At 53.2% G+C, this 19,797-nt stretch overlaps 1 protein-coding gene across 1 annotated transcript in view; it reads left to right on the top strand.

Annotated features, from left to right (window-relative positions):
- Window positions 1-2,478: 2,478 nt before the first annotated feature.
- LOC145340255 (EH domain-binding protein 1-like) overlaps window positions 2,479-19,797 on the top strand; it is a gene marked incomplete at its 5' end in the record, with an annotated part of 47,946 nt that continues 30,627 nt past the window's right edge. Inside the window, 6 exons of the mRNA XM_080184703.1 lie at window positions 2,479-2,553; window positions 7,142-7,320; window positions 10,478-10,620; window positions 12,456-12,491; window positions 15,973-16,041; window positions 17,612-18,008. Coding sequence (XP_080040829.1) covers window positions 2,479-2,553; window positions 7,142-7,320; window positions 10,478-10,620; window positions 12,456-12,491; window positions 15,973-16,041; window positions 17,612-18,008 — 899 coding nt within the window. The remainder of the gene's footprint in view (window positions 2,554-7,141; window positions 7,321-10,477; window positions 10,621-12,455; window positions 12,492-15,972; window positions 16,042-17,611; window positions 18,009-19,797) is intronic.

The raw sequence follows: 19,797 nt of genomic DNA, 5'->3' as shown, positions 1-19,797 counted from the left end.
CTCCTCACACACCTCTCTCTCTCTCTCACACTCTCTTCTCTCTCTCACACTCTCTCTCTCACACACTCTCTCTCTCTCTCACACTCTCTCTCTCTCTCACACACTCTCTCTCTCCACACCCTCACTCACACTCTCCTCTCACACTCTCTCTCTCACACTCACACACTCTCTCACACACACTCTCTCTCACACACACACACATCTCTCTCTCACACACTCTCTCTCTCTCTCACACTCTCCTCTCTCACACTCTCTCTCTCTCCACACACCTCTCTCTTCACACACTCTCTCTCTCTCACACTCTCTCTCTCTCTCACACACTCTCTCTCTCTCACACTCTCTCTCTCACACACTCTCTCTCTCACACTCTCTCTCTCACACTCTCACACACTCTCTCACACACACTCTCTCTCTCACACACTCTCTCTCTCACACACTCTCTCTCTCTCACACTCTCTCTCTCTCACACTCTCTCTCTCACACACACTCTCTCTCACACACTCTCTCTCTCACACACACTCTCTCTCACACTCTCTCACTCTCTCTCACACACTCTCTCACACACTCTCTTTCTCTCACACTCTCACACACACTCTCTCTCACACACACTCTCTCTCACACACACCCTCTCTCACGCTCTCTCTCTCTCACGCTCTCTCTCTCTCACGCTCTCTCTCTCTCACGCTCTCTCTCTCTCACTCTCTCTCTCTCACCACTCTCTCACACACACTCTCTCTCACACACACACTCTCTCTCACACACACACTCTCTCTCCACACTCTCTCACACTCTCTCTCACTCTCTCTCTCTCACACTCTCTCTCTCACACACACTCTCTCTCTCACACACTCTCTCTCACACACACTCTCTCTCTCATTCTCTCCCTCTCTTTCTCACTCTCTCTCTCTCACATATTCTTTCTCTCGCTCGCTCTCTCTCTCTGGCGCGTTCTCTCTTTCTCTCTCTCACACGCTCTTTCTCTCCCTCTCTCACTATCTCCCTCTCACGCTTTCTCTCGCTCTCGTGCTGTCTCTCTCTCTGTCTCTCCCCTGGCACTCCCTCTCCCCCTGGTGCTCTCTCACACTCTCTCCCTCTCTCTCTCTCTCTCTGTCCCTCACACACTCCCTCTCTCTCGCTCGCCGGGTTCTCGCTCTCTCACGCGCCCTCGTCCTCTGCCTCCCTCACCCTCACTGCCACCTCACCCTCTCTCCCTCACCCCCTCCCTTGCCCTCGAGTGCCCAAGAAGCAGACTCGCCCCCCCCCCTGCTGCACCGCCCCACTCCCCGCTCCATTCCACTCGCCACGTGTCCAGCAGGGGAACTTTCAATGCACAAGTTCCAATCCATCCCAGACTTTCCTGCTGCCCCAGTGGTATGGACCGAATATTTCTCTACAAACAACACAGTGTTATATTTCCAATCTCCTAATGGTTCAGAAATGTTCTGGACAGTTCTGGGCATCAATACTGAAAGCAAATAATGTCCCAGACACAGCACGGGGTTAGATACAGAGTAAAGCTCCCTCTACACTGTCCCCCATCAAACACTCCCAGGACAGGTACAGCACGGGGTTAGATACAGAGTAAAGCTCCCTCTACACTGTCCCCCCATCAAACACTCCCAGGACAGGTACAGCACGGGGTTAGATACAGAGTAAAGCTCCCTCTACACTGTCCCCCCATCAAACACTCCCAGGACAGGTACAGCACGGGGTTAGATACAGAGTAAAGCTCCCTCTACACTGTCCCCCCCATCAAACACTCCCAGGACAGGTACAGCACGGGGTTAGATACAGAGTAAAGCTCCCTCTACACTGTCCCCCCATCAAACACTCCCAGGACAGGTACAGCCGGGGTTAGATACAGAGTAAAGCTCCCTCTACACTGTCCCCCCATCAAACACTCCCAGGACAGGTACAGCACGGGGTTAGATACAGAGTAAAGCTCCCTCTACACTGTCCCCCCATCAAACACTCCCAGGACAGGTACAGCACGGGGTTAGATACAGAGTAAAGCTCCCTCTACACTGTCCCCCCATCAAACACTCCAGGACAGGTACAGCACGGGGTTAGATACAGAGTAAAGCTCCCTCTACACTGTCCCCCCATCAAACACTCCCAGGGACAGGTACAGCACGGGGTTAGATACAGAGTAAAGCTCCCTCTACACTGTCCCCCATCAAACACTCCCAGGACAGGTACAGCACGGGGTTAGATACAGAGTAAAGCTCCCTCTACACTGTCCCCCCATCAAACACTCCCAGGACAGGTACAGCACGGGTTAGATACAGAGTAAAGCTCCCTCTACACTGTCCCCCATCATATTGACCTCGACTATCTGACTTTTGGGTTCCATAGGGATGTCACCTTGGCTTCCCTTTGACCCTGGGTGGGGTGAAAGGTCAGCATCCATTCTGTTGCCCTCCCCCCACCTCACCAGGAGTGTGTCCCGGTGTCCCCTAACTCTGATTTGATGTGTCTCTCTCCCTCTCTCTTTTCCAGGAACCACACGCAGAAGACTTTGAAGCGAAGGAATGGACCTTTGTCATTGAAAATGTAAAGTTATTGTATCCTGCGCTCGGTTCCCGGGTCCCCGGGGTGCTTTAGAGGGTGATCAGGGCATTGGGAGAGAGGCTGAGCGGGTGGCGGGGGGAGGTTGTGCGGAATGGGACCAGGGATAGGGTTGGGAGGGGTTGGGGTGGGGGGAGTTCAGTCACTGCGGAGAGACAGGAATCTCGAATCTTTCCTCTCGGAGCCAGTGGAGATTTAGGGAGAGGTTTAATCGAGGTGTTGGAAATCAGAACATTGGGAGAATGGATTTGGAAGGAGGAAGTGTCCCCCCCAGGGAGGGTAACCAGAGGGGACAGGGGCTGAAGAGAAGTGGGTAAGGATCCGGGAGTGGGAGGGATGCGAATTTACTTCTTACAAATGGTGAACTGGAAGGTGCTCCCAGAAAAGGGAAATTTGAGGAATATTTATCCAAAGATGTGTAGGTTAGGTGGATTGGCCATGCTAAATTGTCCCTTAGTGTCCAAAGATGTGCAGGTTAGGTGGATTGGCCATTGCTAAATTGTCCCTTAGTGTCCTCCGACAGCACTGACCCTCTGACAGTGCGGCACTCCCTCAGCACTGACCTTCTGACAGTGCGGCGCTCCCTCAGCACTGACCCCTCTGACAGTGCCTCACTCCCTCAGCACTGACCCTCTGACAGTGCGGCACTCCCTCAGCACTGACCCTCTGACAGTGCGGCACTCCCTCAGCACTGACCCTCCGACAGTGCGGCACTCCCTCAGCACTGACCCTCTGACAGTGCGGCACTCCCTCAGCACTGACCCTCTGACAGTGCGGCACTCCCTCAGCACTGACCCTCTGACAGTGCGGCACTCCCTCAGCACTGACCCTCTGACAGTGCGGCACTCCCTCAGCACTGACCCTCTGACAGTGCGGCACTCCCTCAGCACTGACCCTCTGACAGTGCGGCACTCCCTCAGCACTGACCCTCTGACAGTGCGGCACTCCCTCAGCACTGACCCTCTGACAGTGCGGCACTCCTCAGCACTGACCCTCTGACAGTGCGGCGCTCCCTCAGCACTGACCCTCTGACAGTGCGGCACTCCCTCAGCACTGACCCTCTGACAGTGCGGCACTCCCTCAGCACTGACCCTCTGACAGTGCGGCGCTCCCTCAGCACTGACCCTCTGACAGTGCGGCACTCCTCAGCACTGACCCTCTGACAGTGCGGCACTCCCTCAGCACTGACCCCTCTGACAGTGCGGCGCTCCCTCAGTACTGACCCTCTGACAGTGCGGCACTCCTCAGCACTGACCCTCTGACAGTGCGGCGCTCCCTCAGCACTGACCCTCTGACAGTGCGGCGCTCCCTCAGCACTGACCCTCTGACAGTGCGGCACTCCTCAGCACTGACCCTCTGACAGTGCGGCGCTCCCTCAGCACTGACCCTCTGACAGTGCGGCGCTCCCTCAGCACTGACCCTCTGACAGTGCGGCACTCCCTCAGCACTGACCCTCTGACAGTGCAGCACTCCCTCAGCACTGACCCTCTGACAGTGCCTCACTCCCTCAGCACTGACCCTCTGACAGTGCGGCACTCCCTCAGCACTGACCCTCTGACAGTGCGGCACTCCCTCAGCACTGACCTCCGACAGTGCGGCACTCCCTCAGCACTGACCCTCTGACAGTGCGGCACTCCCTCAGCACTGACCCTCTGACAGTGCGGCACTCCCTCAGCACTGACCCTCTGACAGTGCGGCACTCCCTCAGCACTGACCCTCTGACAGTGCGGCACTCCCTCAGCACTGACCCTCTGACAGTGCGGCACTCCCTCAGCACTGACCCTCTGACAGTGCGGCACTCCCTCAGCACTGACCCTCTGACAGTGCGGCACTCCCTCAGCACTGACCCTCTGACAGTGCGGCACTCCCTCAGCACTGACCCTCTGACAGTGCGGCGCTCCCTCAGCACTGACCCTCTGACAGTGCGGCACTCCCTCGGCACTGACCCTCTGACAGTGCGGCGCTCCCTCAGCACTGACCCTCTGACAGTGCGGCACTCCCTCAGCACTGACCCTCTGACAGTGCGGCACTCCCTCAGCACTGACCCTCTGACAGTGCGGCACTCCCTCAGCACTGACCCTCTGACAGTGCGGCGCTCCCTCAGCACTGACCCTCTGACAGTGCGGCGCTCCCTCAGCACTGACCCTCTGACAGTGCGGCGCTCCCTCAGCACTGACCCTCTGACAGTGCGGCACTCCCTCAGTACTGACCCTCTGACAATGCGGCACTCCCTCAGCACTGACCCTCTGACAGTGCGGCGCTCCCTCAGTACTGACCCTCTGACAATGCGGCACTCCCTCAGCACTGACCCTCTGACAGTGCCTCACTCCCTCAGCACTGACCCTCTGACAGTGCGGCACTCCCTCAGCACTGACCCTCTGACAGTGCGGCGCTCCCTCAGCACTGACCCTCTGACAGTGCGGCGCTCCCTCAGCACTGACCCTCTGACAGTGCGGCACTCCCTCAGCACTGACCCTCTGACAGTGCGGCGCTCCCTCAGCACTGACCCTCTGACAGTGCGGCACTCCCTCAGCACTGACCCTCTGACAGTGCGGCGCTCCCTCAGCACTGACCCTCTGACAGTGCGGCGCTCCCTCAGCACTGACCCTCTGACAGTGCGGCGCTCCCTCAGCACTGACCCTCTGACAGTGCGGCGCTCCTCAGCACTGACCCTCTGACAGTGCGGCGCTCCCTCAGCACTGACCCTCTGACAGTGCGGCACTCCCTCAGCACTGACCCTCTGACAGTGCGGCACTCCCTCAGCACTGACCCTCTGACAGTGCCTCACTCCCTCAGCACTGACCCTCTGACAGTGCGGCACTCCCTCAGCACTGACCCTCTGACAGTGCGGCACTCCCTCAGCACTGACCCTCTGACAGTGCGGCACTCCCTCAGCACTGACCCTCTGACAGTGCCTCACTCCTCAGCACTGACCCTCTGACAGTGCGGCACTCCCTCAGCACTGACCCTCTGACAGTGCGGCACTCCCTCAGCACTGAACCTCTGACAGTGCGGCACTCCCTCAGCACTGACCCTCTGACAGTGCGGCACTCCTCGGCACTGACCCTCTGACAGTGCGGCACTCCCTCAGCACTGACCCTCTGACAGTGCGGCACTCCCTCAGCACTGACCCTCTGACAGTGCGGCACTCCCTCAGCACTGACCCTCTGACAGTGCGGCACTCCCTCAGCACTGACCCTCTGACAGTGCGGCACTCCCTCAGCACTGACCCTCTGACAGTGCGGCACTCCCTCAGCACTGACCCTCTGACAGTGCGGCACTCCCTCAGCACTGACCCTCTGACAGTGCGGCACTCCCTCAGCACTGACCCTCTGACAGTGCGGCACTCCCTCAGCACTGACCCTCTGACAGCTGTCCATCCACAAACATTCACTCCCTCCACCACCGACGCACAGTGACAGCAGTGTGTACCATCTACAAGATGCACTGCAGCGACTCGCCAAGGCTCCTTCCACAGCACCTTCCAAACCCACCACCTCTACCACCTAGAAGGACAAGGGGGGGGGCAGCAGACACATGGGGAACACCACCCCCTGCAAGCTCCCCCTCCGAGCCACTCACCATCCCGACTTGGAAATATATCGGCCGTTCCTTCACTGTGGCTGGGATCAAAATCCTGGAACTCCCTCCCTAACAGCACTGTGGGTGTACCTACACCACACACACGGGGACTGACTGATGTCCAATCACAATCCTGGAACTCCCTCCCTAACAGCACTGTGGGTGTACCTACACCGCACACACACGGGGACTGACTGATGTCCAATCACAATCCTGGAACTCCCTCCCTAACAGCGCTGTGGGTGTACCTACACCACACACACGGGGACTGACTGATGTCCAATCACAATCCTGGAACTCCCCCCCTAACAGCACTGTGGGTGTACCTACACCACACACACGGGGGACTGACTGATGTCCAATCACAATCCTGGAACTCCCTCCCTAACAGCGCTGTGGGTGTACCTACACCACACACACGGGGACTGACTGATGTCCAATCACAATCCTGGAACTCCCCCCCTAACAGCACTGTGGGTGTACCTACACCACACACACGGGGGACTGACTGATGTCCAATCACAATCCTGGAACTCCCTCCCTAACAGCGCTGTGGGTGTACCTACACCACACACACGGGGACTGACTGATGTCCAATCACAATCCTGGAACTCCCCCCCTAACAGCACTGTGGGTGTACCTACACCACACACACGGGGGACTGACTGATGTCCAATCACAATCCTGGAACTCCCTCCCTAACAGCACTGTGGGTGTACCTACACCACACGGGGACTGCACAGGGTTCAAGATGGCGACTCACCTTCTCAAGGGGGCAATTAGGGAGGGGGTAAATCCTGGACCCACCCAGCAAGAATGGATTAACTGTGATAATATCCTGGTTGTTCGTAAATATTTCGTTCGAGGTGAGGTATTTTTGGAAAGTTGGGGGAAAGTTGGAAAGTTTGTCGCTGGAGGGACAATTGAGGGAACTCGGAGGGAGTTGAGTCCTTGACGCGCCCCTCAACAAACTTGTGACCTTCCTCTGCAGGAGTCCAAAGGCCACCGGAAGGTCTTGGCATCTGCCGACATCAACATGACGAAATATGCCAGCCCGATGCCCACCGTGACCGACGTCAAGCTCAAACTGAAGCCCCTGTCCGTCAAGGTGGTGTGCGCCACGCTGCAGTTCTCCCTCTCCTGCGTCTTCCTCCGCGAAGGACGAGCCACGTGAGTTGCCCCGTGCGCGGCCCGACTCGTTTTCACCCCCTCCTCTTGCCAGCCCCGTCGCGTTTTTCCTGCTGGAGAAACCACGGCGTTTGCGCCCTTGAGATGCATTCAAGCGTGAAGGGAATAAACACAGGTGGCTGGAGGATGGTTGAAATCCACTGAAATGTCGATGGAAATCTTTTCCCAAACTGCTGCACGTTGAACTTGTGGGAGATCAAATGTTCAGAACTCATTAGATATCGAAGCAGAACTAGGCCATTCAGCCCATCAAGTCCGTTCCGCCATGCTCTCCCCATTCCCAGTGAAAAATCTATCCATTTCCTCCTTAAATTTACTCGCTGCCCCAGCCTCCGCCACACTTTGGGGGAGCGAATTCTACAAATCCACAACCCTTTGGGAGAAATAGTCCCCCCTCCAACTCTGTTTTAAGTTTGCTTATCCTCAGATCTCTCACTCCAGAGCGTCCCACCAGAGGAAGTGTCCGCTCCCCGTCTATCCAGACCTTCCGTCCCTCAATCTGATCTCCCCTCATTCCGGAGAGCGTGGGCCTCGACCTGTTTAATCTCTCTCCGTACGACAAGCCCCTCGCCTCTGGAATCAATCTCGCGAACCTCCTCTGAACCGCCTCCACATCTTCCCTGAGACAAGGGGGGCAAAACTGTCCAGATAAAGCCACACCAATGCCTTGTATGATTGCAACATCGCTTTATATTCTGTTCTATCAATGGCCCCTGTTCCACCACGTTCTTTGTTATCTGCTGTACCTGCATGCTCGCTTTCTGGGACTCATGGACAAGGACGCCCAGATCCCTCTGCACCACGAAGTCTCTCCCCATTTCAACAATAAGCCACTTTCCCATTTTTTTCCGATCGAAACACACAACCCCAATGTTAAACTCCATCCGCCACACCTTGGCCCACCCTCCTAAACCTCTCTATCTCCACTTCTCATTTCCTCATCGCGACTTACTGCCCCGCCTATCATCTGTAAATTTGGCCGTCGAGCCTTCTAACCCTGTGTCCAAGTCGTTAATATAAAATCATAGAACCTTACATAGAACCCTACCCTTCGCCCCATCGAGTCTGCGCCGAACACAATCCCACCCAGGCCCTATCCCCATATCTCTACCCACTAATACCCACTAATCCCTCTCACCTACGCATCCCTGGACGCTCGGGGGCAATTTCTTAGCACGGCCAATCCACCCTAACCCGCACGTCTTTGGACAGTGGGAGGAAACCGGAGCACCCGGAGGAAACCCACGCAGACACGGGGAGAGTCCACGCCGACAGTGACCCGAGCCGGGAATCGAACCCAGGAGCTGTGAAGCAGCTGTGCCAACCCACTGTGCCGCCGTGCCGCCCTAGCTGGGGTCCAAGGACGGAACCCCACTCGTTAGTTTTGCCAGCCTGAAAAAAAAAACCCATTTATGCCAACTCTCTGTCTTCTGTCCATTAGCCAGTCACCTATCCAAGCTAATAAATTGTCCCGAATCCCATGTGATCTGATTTTGTGAATTAACCTTTCGTGTGGCACCTTCCCAAACGCCTTCTGGGAGTCCAGATATACCACATCCACAGGATCCCTGTTACCCACCTTTCTTGTTACATCCGCAAAGAATTCAAGCAAGTTAGGCAAACGGGATTTTCCTTTTGTAAAACCATGCTGGCTCTGATGGATAGCATTCTGATTTTCCAAATGTCCTGATATTCCTTCCTTCATAATTGGTTCTCACACCTTCCCCAACAGCAGACATTAAACTAACCGATCTGTAATTTCCCACATTTTGCCTCTCTCCCTTTTTTTTTGAATAAGGATGTTTCTCTGGGAACGGAGGGGGTGTCAGACTCTTGTCAACATTGGTCGGGGCCAAGGGGGGTACTTGAGATGCATTCAAGCGTGAAGGGAAATCAAAATTAAAAACAGGCGGCTGGAGGGTGATTGAAATCCATTGAGGTGGCAACGGAGGTCTTTTTCAAGGGACTGCATGCTGCATTTGTCAGAGATCGAAGGTTTCCAGTGGAATGGAAAGGGTTTCAAAGGTTTCGGCTTGCTAGGAAGCGGCAGAAACTTCAAGTCAAAGCTGTATGCGTAAATTGGGGCTGAGTGCACAGCTGTTGCGGATGGAGCCACCCCAGCCCCCTGCCTCCCACTCCTGCCCCCCCCCCCCCAGTGAAATTGACATCTCCTGCCTTTCAGAGGACTTCAAAGGGGTCCACTCACACCTGCAGCTTCTGAGAAAGGGAGAAAGGGAAATCTACGTTGCAGAATGGAGTGCTGCAATGATTTAAAATCCTGCCAGGGGATCAGGGGGATGATGTGACCCAGCCAATTCAGAATTCTCACAGCTGACAGACAGAAATACAGATGTTGACTGCAGGGTGCCTGAAATCAGGGGCGGTGATCTTTACATCTGTCAGGGCTAGAAGGGGCTGTTTGCTGCAGTGCGCTGTTTAAATAGACTCTGTAGACTGTTTGCTGCAGTGCGCTGTTTAAATAGACTCTGTAGACTGTTTGCTGCAGTGTGCTGTTTAAATAGACTCTGTAGACTGTTTGCTGCAGTGTGCTGTTTAAATAGACTCTGTAGACTGTTTGCTGCAGTGCGCTGTTTAAATAGACTCTGTAGACTGTTTGCTGGATGGTCAGAGGCTTAAAGTTTAAAGTAAAGCTTATTTATCAGTCACAGGTAGGCTTACATTAACTCTGCAATGAAGTTACTGTGAAATGCCCCTAATCGGCACACTGTGTTCGGGTCAATGCACCCTAAGCAGCACGTCTTTCAGACTGCGGGGGGGAAGCCGGACCACCCAGAGGAAGCCCACATAGACACGGGGAGAGTGTGCAGACTCCGCGCAGACAGTGACCCAAAGCCGGGAATCGAGCCTGGCACCCTGGCAGCAGTGCTAACCGCCGTGCCACCACAGTGGTGTCCGGCGTGGCGGGATTCGAACCCGGGTCCCCGGAATATTAGCGGAGTTTCTGGATTCATAGTCTAGCGATAACGCCACTGGCCCACCGCCTGCACAATTCTCTGTGATGAGGGATCTACTCGGGGGAAGGATGTATGAAGGAGTCCCTTCACCTTGTCCTCCCCTCAACCTTACGCTTAACCATCCCTGCGCAGTCCTCGCTCTGAGCTGTCCTGTTCTTCCCCAGGGACGAGGACATGCAAAGCCTTGCCAGCCTCATGAGCGTGAAGCAAGCAGACATCGGGAACCTGGATGACTTTGCCGAGGAGAGTGAGGAGGAGGGAGACGAGAGAAAGTCCTGGCACGAGGATAAAGCCGGCAGGATGAAAGGTGAGTGAGCCGCCCACCGCCAGTCCGCAGATGCAAAACACAAGTATTCACATGCAAAGATTCACTCGACTGCACTGTAGCAGTCTACAGAGTCTATTTAAACAGCACACTGTAGCAAACAGTCTACAGAGTCTATTTAAACAGCACACTGTAGCAAACAGTCTACAGAGTCTATTTAAACAGCGCACTGCAGCAAACAGTCTACAGAGTCTATTTAAACAGCACACTGTAGCAAACAGTCTACAGAGTCTATTTAAACAGCGCACTGCAGCAAACAGTCTACAGAGTCTATTTAAACAGCGCACTGCAGCAAACAGTCTACAGAGTCTATTTAAACAGCGCACTGCAGCAAACAGTCTCCAGAATCTATTTAAACAGCGCACTGCAGCAAACAGTCTACAGAGTCTATTTAAACAGCGCACTGCAGCAAACAGTCTACAGAGTCTATTTAAACAGCACACTGCAGTAAACAGTCTACAGAGTCTATTTAAACAGCGCACTGCAGCAAACAGTCTACAGAGTCTATTTAAACAGCACACTGCAGCAAACAGTCTACAGAGTCTATTTAAACAGCGCACTGCAGCAAACAGTCTACAGAGTCTAAACAGCGCACTGCAGCAAACAGTCTACAGAGTCTATTTAAACAGCGCACTGCAGCAAACAGTCTACAGAGTCTATTTAAACAGCGCACTGCAGCAAACAGTCTACAGAGTCTATTTAAACAGCGCACTGCAGCAAACAGTCTACAGAGTCTATTTAAACAGCACACTGCAGTAAACAGTCTACAGAGTCTATTTAAACAGCGCACTGCAGCAAACAGTCTACAGAGTCTATTTAAACAGCGCACTGCAGCAAACAGTCTACAGAGTCTATTTAAACAGCACACTGCAGCAAACAGTCTACAGAGTCTATTTAAACAGCACACTGCAGCAAACAGTCTACAGAGTCTATTTAAACAGCGCACTGCAGTAAACAGTCTAGTCTATTTAAACAGCGCACTGCAGCAAACAGTCTACAGAGTCTATTTAAACAGCACACTGCAGCAAACAGTCTACAGAGTCTATTTAAACAGCACACTGCAGCAAACAGTCTACAGAGTCTATTTAAACAGCACACTGCAGCAAACAGTCTACAGAGTCTATTTAAACAGCGCACTGCAGTAAACAGTCTACAGAGTCTATTTAAACAGCACACTGCAGCAAACAGTCTACAGAGTCTATTTAAACAGCACACTGCAGCAAACAGTCTACAGAGTCTATTTAAACAGCGCACTGCAGTAAACAGTCTAGTCTATTTAAACAGCGCACTGCAGCAAACAGTCTACAGAGTCTATTTAAACAGCACACTGCAGCAAACAGTCTACAGAGTCTATTTAAACAGCACACTGCAGCAAACAGTCTACAGAGTCTATTTAAACAGCGCACTGCAGCAAACAGTCTACAGAGTCTATTTAAACAGCACACTGCAGCAAACAGTCTACAGAGTCTATTTAAACAGCACACTGCAGCAAACAGTCTACAGAGTCTATTTAAACAGCGCACTGCAGCAAACAGTCTACAGAGTCTATTTAAACAGCGCACTGCAGCAAACAGTCTACAGAGTCTATTTAAACAGCGCACTGCAGCAAACAGTCTACAGAGTCTATTTAAACAGCGCACTGCAGCAAACACTCTACAGAGTCTATTTAAACAGCGCACTGCAGCAAACAGTCTACAGAGTCTATTTAAACAGCACACTGCAGCAAACAGTCTATAGATTAACTTCCTGCGATCCCTGGCCTCCTGCCCTTTACCCTCTGAACTCATCCTCAATACCCCCTCTCCGTTTTGTCGCAGGGTATCGCTTCCTCCTTAATGCGGAGCAGCTGAGAGGTGGGTCACCCCCCACCCCCACTTCCTCCTCCCCTCTGTTGCATTGGAGCTTGCTGTGCCTTGGTGGTCACTAACAATTTCCCCCACCCTCCCCCACGCACGACTTCCCTCCTCCAGGTTTTCCCAGTGATCCGGCTCCAGATCCAGAATGCGATCCGCTCCGGGTGTTTGAGATTGCCGTGTGTGCTGTGTATGTAATCCTGGGAATACTGGGCCCCCCCAAAACCACCCAGCCCCGTAATACAGTGAATACTGGCCCCCCCAAAACCACCCAGCCCCGTAATACAGTGAATACTGGCCCCTTCCAAAAACCACCCAGCCCCGTAATACAGTGAATACTGGCCCCCTCCAAAAACCACCCAGCCCCGTAATACAGTGAATACTGGCCCCCTCCAAAAAAAAACCCCAGCCCCGTAATACAGTGAATACTGGCCCCCTCCAAAAACCACCCAGCCCCGTAATACAGTGAATACTGGCCCCCTCCAAAAACCACCCAGCCCCGTAATACAGTGAATACTGGCCCCCTCCAAAAACCACCCAGCCCCGTAATACAGTGAATACTGGCCCCCTCCAAAAACCACCCAGCCCCGTAATACAGTGAATACTGGCCCCCTCCAAAAACCACCCAGCCCCGTAATACAGTGAATACTGGCCCCCTCCAAAAAAAAAACCCCAGCCCCGTAATACAGTGAATACTGGCCCCCTCCAAAAAACCCCCCAGCCCCGTAATACAGTGAATACTGGCCCCTTCCAAACTACCCAGCCCCGTAATACAGTGAATACTGGCCCCCTCCAAACTACCCAGCCCCGTAATACAGTGAATATTGGCCCCCTCCAAACGATCCGGCCCATAATACAGTGAATACTGCCCCCCTCAAAACTACCTAGCCCATAATTCTGGGAATACTGGCCCCTTCCAAACCACCTGGCCCGTAATACAGTGAATACGACGGGACTGTGAAAACCGCATGGCTGGAACGTGCATGCTGATTGGAGGTTGTGTGTGCCTGGCATGTCCTCCGATTGGCCCACTTGCTGTGAAGCCTGATTGGGGGCAGCGGGTGTTGTCTGTGTGTTTGTGTGTGTGTCTATGTCTGTGTGTGTGTGTGTATGTGTATGTGTGTGTGTGTCTATATCTGTGTGTGTGTGTCTATGTCTGTGTGTGTGTGTCTATGTCTGTGTGTGTGTATGTGTATGTGTGTGTGTGTGTGTCTATGTCTGTGTGTGTGTGTATGTGTGTGTGTGTGTCTATGTCTGTGTGTGTGTGTGTATGTGTGTGTGTGTCTATGTATGTGTGTGTGTGTCTATGTCTGTGTGTGTGTGTGTCTATGTCTGTGTGTGTGTCTATGTCTGTGTGTGTATGTGTATGAGTGTGTGTGTGTGTGTCTATGTCTAAGTGTGTGTGTGTGTCTGTGGTATGTGTATATGTGTATATGTGTGTCTGTGTGTGTGGATGAGTGTGGGTGGAGGGGGTGTACATGGGTGCGGTGCAGGGCAACCCATTGGTCAGGCTTTACCCCGCGGAGGGGGTGGGGGAGGGTGTAGGAAGCCTGAGAATAAATAATCACAATGTTTCTCAAGTTAAAAATATAAAGTTGTGTTGTTGAATGTTAAGACATTAATCGAAGGTTGTTTCCAAATCGATTAAATTGGAGGGAAGGGGGTCAGAAGGACTAATTTCATTCCCTCGTGGCACGGTGGGTTAGCGCTGCTGCCTCACGGCGCCAGGGACCCGGGTTCGATTCCCTGCTCTGTCTGTGCAGAGTCTGCACATTCTCCCCGTGTCTGCATGGGTTTCCCCCGGGGGCTCCAGTTTCCTCCCGCAGTTGGAAAGACGTGCAGGTTAGGGTGCCAAATTCTCCCTCAGTGTGACCCAAATAGGGGTGTGGCGACTGGGGGGATTTTCACAGTAACTTCATTGCGGTGTTAATGTAAGCCTTACTTGTGACACTGATAAATGAACCTTTGAAATATCTGCAGCGGGAGTGGGCGAACATCCCATCTGTTGACCCCTCGTTTGACGTTGACAACGAGGTTTAGAGAACATAGAAACCCCACAGTGCAGAAAGAGGCCCTTCAGCCCATCGAGTCTGCACCGAACACAATCCTACCCCCATATCCCTACATATTATACCCACTAATCCCTCTAGCCTACACATGCCTGGACATTCAGGGGCAATTTAGCATGGCCAATCCACCTAATCTACACATCTTTGGACACTAAGGGGCAATTTAGCATGGCCAATCCACCTAACCTACACATCTTTGGACACTAAGGGGCAATTTAGCATGGCCAATCCCCCTAACCTACACATCTTTGGACACTAAGGGGCAATTTAGCACGGCCAATCCACCTAACCCGCACATCTTTGGACACTAAGGGGCAATTTAGCACGGCCAATCCACCTAACCTACACATCTTTGGACACTAAGGGGCAATTTAGCATGGCCAATCCCCCTAACCTACACATCTTTGGACACTAAGGGGCAATTTAGCACGGCCAATCCACCTAACCCGCACATCTTTGGACACTAAGGGGCAATTTAGCACGGCCAATCCACCTAACCCGCACATCTTTGGACACTAAGGGACAATTTAGCATGGCCAATCCACCGAAACTACACATCTTTGGACACTAAGGGGCAATTTAGCATGGCCAATCCACCTAACCTACACATCTTTGGACACTAAGGGGCAATTTAGCATGGCCAATCCACCCTACCCTACACATCTTTGGACACTAAGGGACAATTTAGCATGGCCAATCCACCTAATCTACACATCTTTGGGCACTAAGGGGCAATTTAGCACGGCCAATCCACCTAACCCGCACATCTTTGGACACTAAGGGGCAATTTAGCATGGCCAATCCACCTAAACCCACACATCTTTGGAGGAAACTGGAGCACCTGGAGGAAACCCACGCAGACACAGGGAGAATGTGCAAACTCCACGCTACCTGGAGGTTTGTGTTGGGTAAGGGTGAGAGAGAGGAAGTGGGGGAGGGGGGGTGACGGCTCTGTGGGAGACAGCTAGTAGACCTGAGGGATTGAATGGCCTCATCCTGCAGATTAGAAGAGTGGGAGGGAGTGGGGGAATCTGATAGAAACTTATAAAATTCGAACAGGGTTAGACAAGAGAAGATTCAGAAAGGGTGTTCCCCCATGGCGGGGTGGGGGGGGGAGCCCAGTGGGTCAGAGTTTGAGGATAAGGGGACTGAGGTGGGGAGAGATTTCTTCACCCAGAGATTCATGCCCACAGAAAGTAGTTGAGGTCAAAACATTGTGTGATTTCGGGAAGGAATTAGATATCGTTCTTGGGGCAAAAGGGATCGAGGGATATTGGGGGGTGGAATATTGAATTTGATGATCGAAATGAGTGACGGAACAGACTGGGAGGACTGAATGGCCTCCCCCCACTTCCAGTTTCTACGCTCGCCTCCCGTCGCCCAAAGCTAACTCTCTGGCGGTTGTGTTCCAGATGTCAACAAGCCCCTCAGTGTCCTGAGGGAGGAGGAGGAGGATGACGGAGTGAGGGACGGCGCCCCAGGTGAGTTTTTCAGGAGGCCCTGAGCGGAGTCTTGGTCGCTCGAACCAGGGGCAGGACTCACTCGGTCAACGGCAGGGGAGAGTTACAGAACAAAGAGATCTAGGGGGTATAGGGTTCGTAGCTCCTTGGAAGTGGGGGACAGAGTGGTGAAGAAGGCACTCGGCACGCTTGGTTTCATCGCTCAGAATACAGGAGTTGGGACGTCTTGTTGAAGTTGTACAAGACATTGGTAAGGCCCACACTTGTGTACAGTTCTGGTCACCCTATTATAGAAAGGATATTATTAAACTAGAAAGAGGGCAGAAAAGATTTACTAGGATGTTACCGGGTCTTAGAACATAAGAAATAGGAGCAGGAGTAGGCCATCTAGCCCTTCGAGCCTGCCCCGCCATTCAATAAGATCATGGCTGATCTGTCGTGGCTCAGTTCCACATTCCCGCCCTCTCCCCATAACCCTTAATCCCCTCTCTTATCAAGAACCCATCAACCCGCGTCTTAAAAATATTTAGCGAGGCAGCCTCCACCACCTCAACGGGCAGAGAATTCCAGAGATTCACCACCCTTTGAGTGAAGAAGTTCCTCCTCAACTCCGTTCTAAACCGCGTCCCCTTTATCTTGAGGCTGTGCCCCCTGGTCCTACTGTCCTTTTTGAGCGGGAAGAGTCTCTCCACCTCTATCCTATCCATCCCATTCATCATCTTATACGTCTCAATGAGATCTCCCCTCATTCTTCTAACGAGTACAAGCCTAGTTTATTCAGCCACTCCTCATAGCTCAACCCCCTCAACTCCGGTATCAGCCTAGTAAACCTCCTCTGCACTCCCTCCAAGGCCAAAATATCCTTGCGTAAGTACGGCGCCCAAAACTGCACACAGTACTCCAGCTGCGGCCTCACCAATGCCCTATACAGCCGCAGCAAGACCTCCTTACTTTTATATTCAATCCCCCTCGCTATGAAGGCCAGCATCCCCTTCGCCTTCCTGACCACCTGCTGCACCTGCAAGCTGGGTTTTTGCGACTCATGCACAAGGACGCCCAGGTCCCTCTGCACCGTCGCCTGCTGCAGTTTTTCGCCCCGTAAGTAATAGTCCTTCCGACCATTATTGACGGTTTGACGCTGGATAGACTGGGACTATTTTCTCTGGAGGGGTGATCTTATAGAGGTCTATAAAATAATGAGGGGCACAGATCAGCGAGATAGTCAGTATCTTTTCCCCAAAGGGAGGGGAGTCTAAAACTAGAGGGTTTAGGGGGAGAGGGGAGAGATACAGAAGGGTCCAGAGGGGGCAATTTTTTCACACAGAGGGGGGTGAGTGTCTGGAACGAGGCAGTAGTAGAGGTGGGTACAATTTTGTCTTTGAAAAAGCATTTAGACTCACACGGGTATAGAGGGATCTGGGCCAAATGCGGGCAATTGGGATTGGTTTAGGGGTTCTAAAAAATAAGGGATAGCATGGATAAGTTGGGCTGAAGGGCCTGTTTCCATGCCGTAAACCGCTCTGACTCTGTGTAGGTGACTCAGGACTTGAGGCACTAATAAAAACCCAAGTGATGTGTCCCCCCCCACCAGGCCGACGGAAGATGGATGCCACGGCGGCCATCCCATCAGGTTCCGGCACTTTCCATCCCGCCCAGAAGACGCAGGAGGGGCACGGGAGCCCTGCCAACCGAGAGGGCGTCCCGCCGGCGAGGCCCGGGCAGGGTCAGGGCGGCGAGAGTGGGAGCGCCGGGCTCCAGCCCCCGACCGTCGCCGGGGAAACGCCGGGAGGCCCAGGCCCTGAGGCCAAGACGCCCTTGGACGCGGGGAAGCCAGGCGAGGAGAGCCAGCGGGCGGTACCCAAACCCGCTGAGCCAAAAAATCCCTTTGAAGAGGAGGAGGAGGAGGAGGAGGAGGCCTCAGGGGTGCCCGGAAAGCCTGAGGAGCTAGGCCTCAAAGCTGTCGCCGAGCAACCAGCAAAGGATGCTGGGTAAGTGAGAGGAACTCGGTTAAGATATCGACCGACCAAACCTGTGGGATAGCCCTCAACATCGTCCTGACCCCCCCCATTCCCTTTTTTTTAATTTATTCATGGGCGTCGCTGTCTGGGCCAACATTTATTGCCCCCTTGGAGAGGCAGTTGAAACTCAGCCACATTGCTGTGTGGCTCTGGGGTCACATGTAGGCCAGACCGGGCTAAGGATGGCAGATTTCCTTCCCTACTGGATGGGATTTTCTGTCATCAGTAGATTCTTAATCCCAGATATTTTTCGTTGAATTCAAATTCCTCCGTGACGGGATTCGAACCCCAGAACGTTAGTTGGGTTTCTGGACTAATAACCCAGCAATACTACCTCGAGGCCATTGCCTCCCCTCAGTGGTCGTCCTGTCAAATTTTTGGAGTTGGTACCCAACACGGAACCCTCAATTAGAGGATTGCAACTCGAAGAAGGCCCTTCAGCCCACCGTGTTGTACTAGTCAGTTCCTCCCCCACCATAGTCCCCCCTCGTGAAAGGCAAATGTTCCCTTCAGGTGATCACCCGATTCTCTCGCGAGCGTCTCACTTGAACCTCCCTCCACCCCACTCTCGTTCCACCCCCCTCGTCTCGAGCTGAGTGTCACAAGTAAGGCTTACCTTAACGCCGCAATGAAGTGACGGTGACGATCCCCCTGGTCGCCCACGCTCCTGCTCGGGGTACACGGAGGGAGAATTTAGCGCCCTAACCCAGCACGCCTTTCGGACTGCGGGGGGGGGGGATACCCACGCAGACACGGGGAGAATGTGCAGACCCCGCGCAGACGGTGACCCCGAGCCGGGAATCGAACCCAGGTCCCTGGCGCCGTGAGGCAGCAGCGCTAACCCACTGTGCCATCCCATCGTGAGTTAAAGGGGCAGATTTGACCGGGTAGCTAACAGGACACACTGATAAGGAGGTATATATCGGGGCCTGGTGGGTCAGAGAGGGATAACACACTACTCCTGTCTTAGTCTGATCAACTGTTCCAGGGATAAGGAACCTCAGTGATGAAGACACACTGGGGAAGGTTGGGAATGTTTTCCCTCGGATGAGAGTGAGTGTGAGGTCTATGTGAGGGCTGTACGTTTCCCCCCCACCCCAGTGTCCTCATAGGTTTCCTCCGGGTGCTCCAGTTTCCTCCCACAGTCCGAAACATGTACAGGTTAGGTGGATTGGCCATGCTAAATTGCCCCTTAGTGTCCAAAGATGTGTAGGTTAGGTGGATTGGCCATGCTAAATTGCCCCTTAGTGTCCAAAGATGTGCAGGTTAGGTGGATTGGCCATGCTAAATTGCCCCTTAGTGTCCAAAGATGTATAGGTTAGGGTGGATTGGCCATGCTAAATTGCCCCTTAGTATCCAAAGATGTGTGGGTTAGGTGGATTGGCCATGCTAAATTGTCCCTTAGTGTCCAAAGATGTGCAGGTTAGGTGGATTGGCCATGCTAAATTGTCCCTTAGTGTCCAAAGATGTGCGGGTTAGGTGGATTGGCCATGCTAAATTGTCCCTTAGTGTCCAAAGATGTGCAGGTTAGGTGGATTGGCCATGCTAAATTGTCCCTTAGTGTCCAAAGATGTGCAGGTTAGGTGGATTGGCCATGCTAAATTGTCCCTTAGTGTCCAAAGATGTGCAGGTTAGGTGGATTGGCCATGCTAAATTGCCCCTTAGTGTCCAAAGATGTGTAGATTAAGTGGATTGGCCATGCTAAATTGTCCCTTAGTGTCCAAAGATGTGCAGGTTAGGTGGATTGGCCATGCTAAAT

This window comes from Carcharhinus amblyrhynchos, unplaced genomic scaffold (assembly GCF_965287045.1).
Source record: "Carcharhinus amblyrhynchos unplaced genomic scaffold, sCarAmb.v2.hapA scaffold_877, whole genome shotgun sequence".
Taxonomy (NCBI): Eukaryota; Metazoa; Chordata; class Chondrichthyes; order Carcharhiniformes; family Carcharhinidae; genus Carcharhinus; species Carcharhinus amblyrhynchos.
This window is presented reverse-complemented; position numbering and strand designations above follow the sequence as displayed.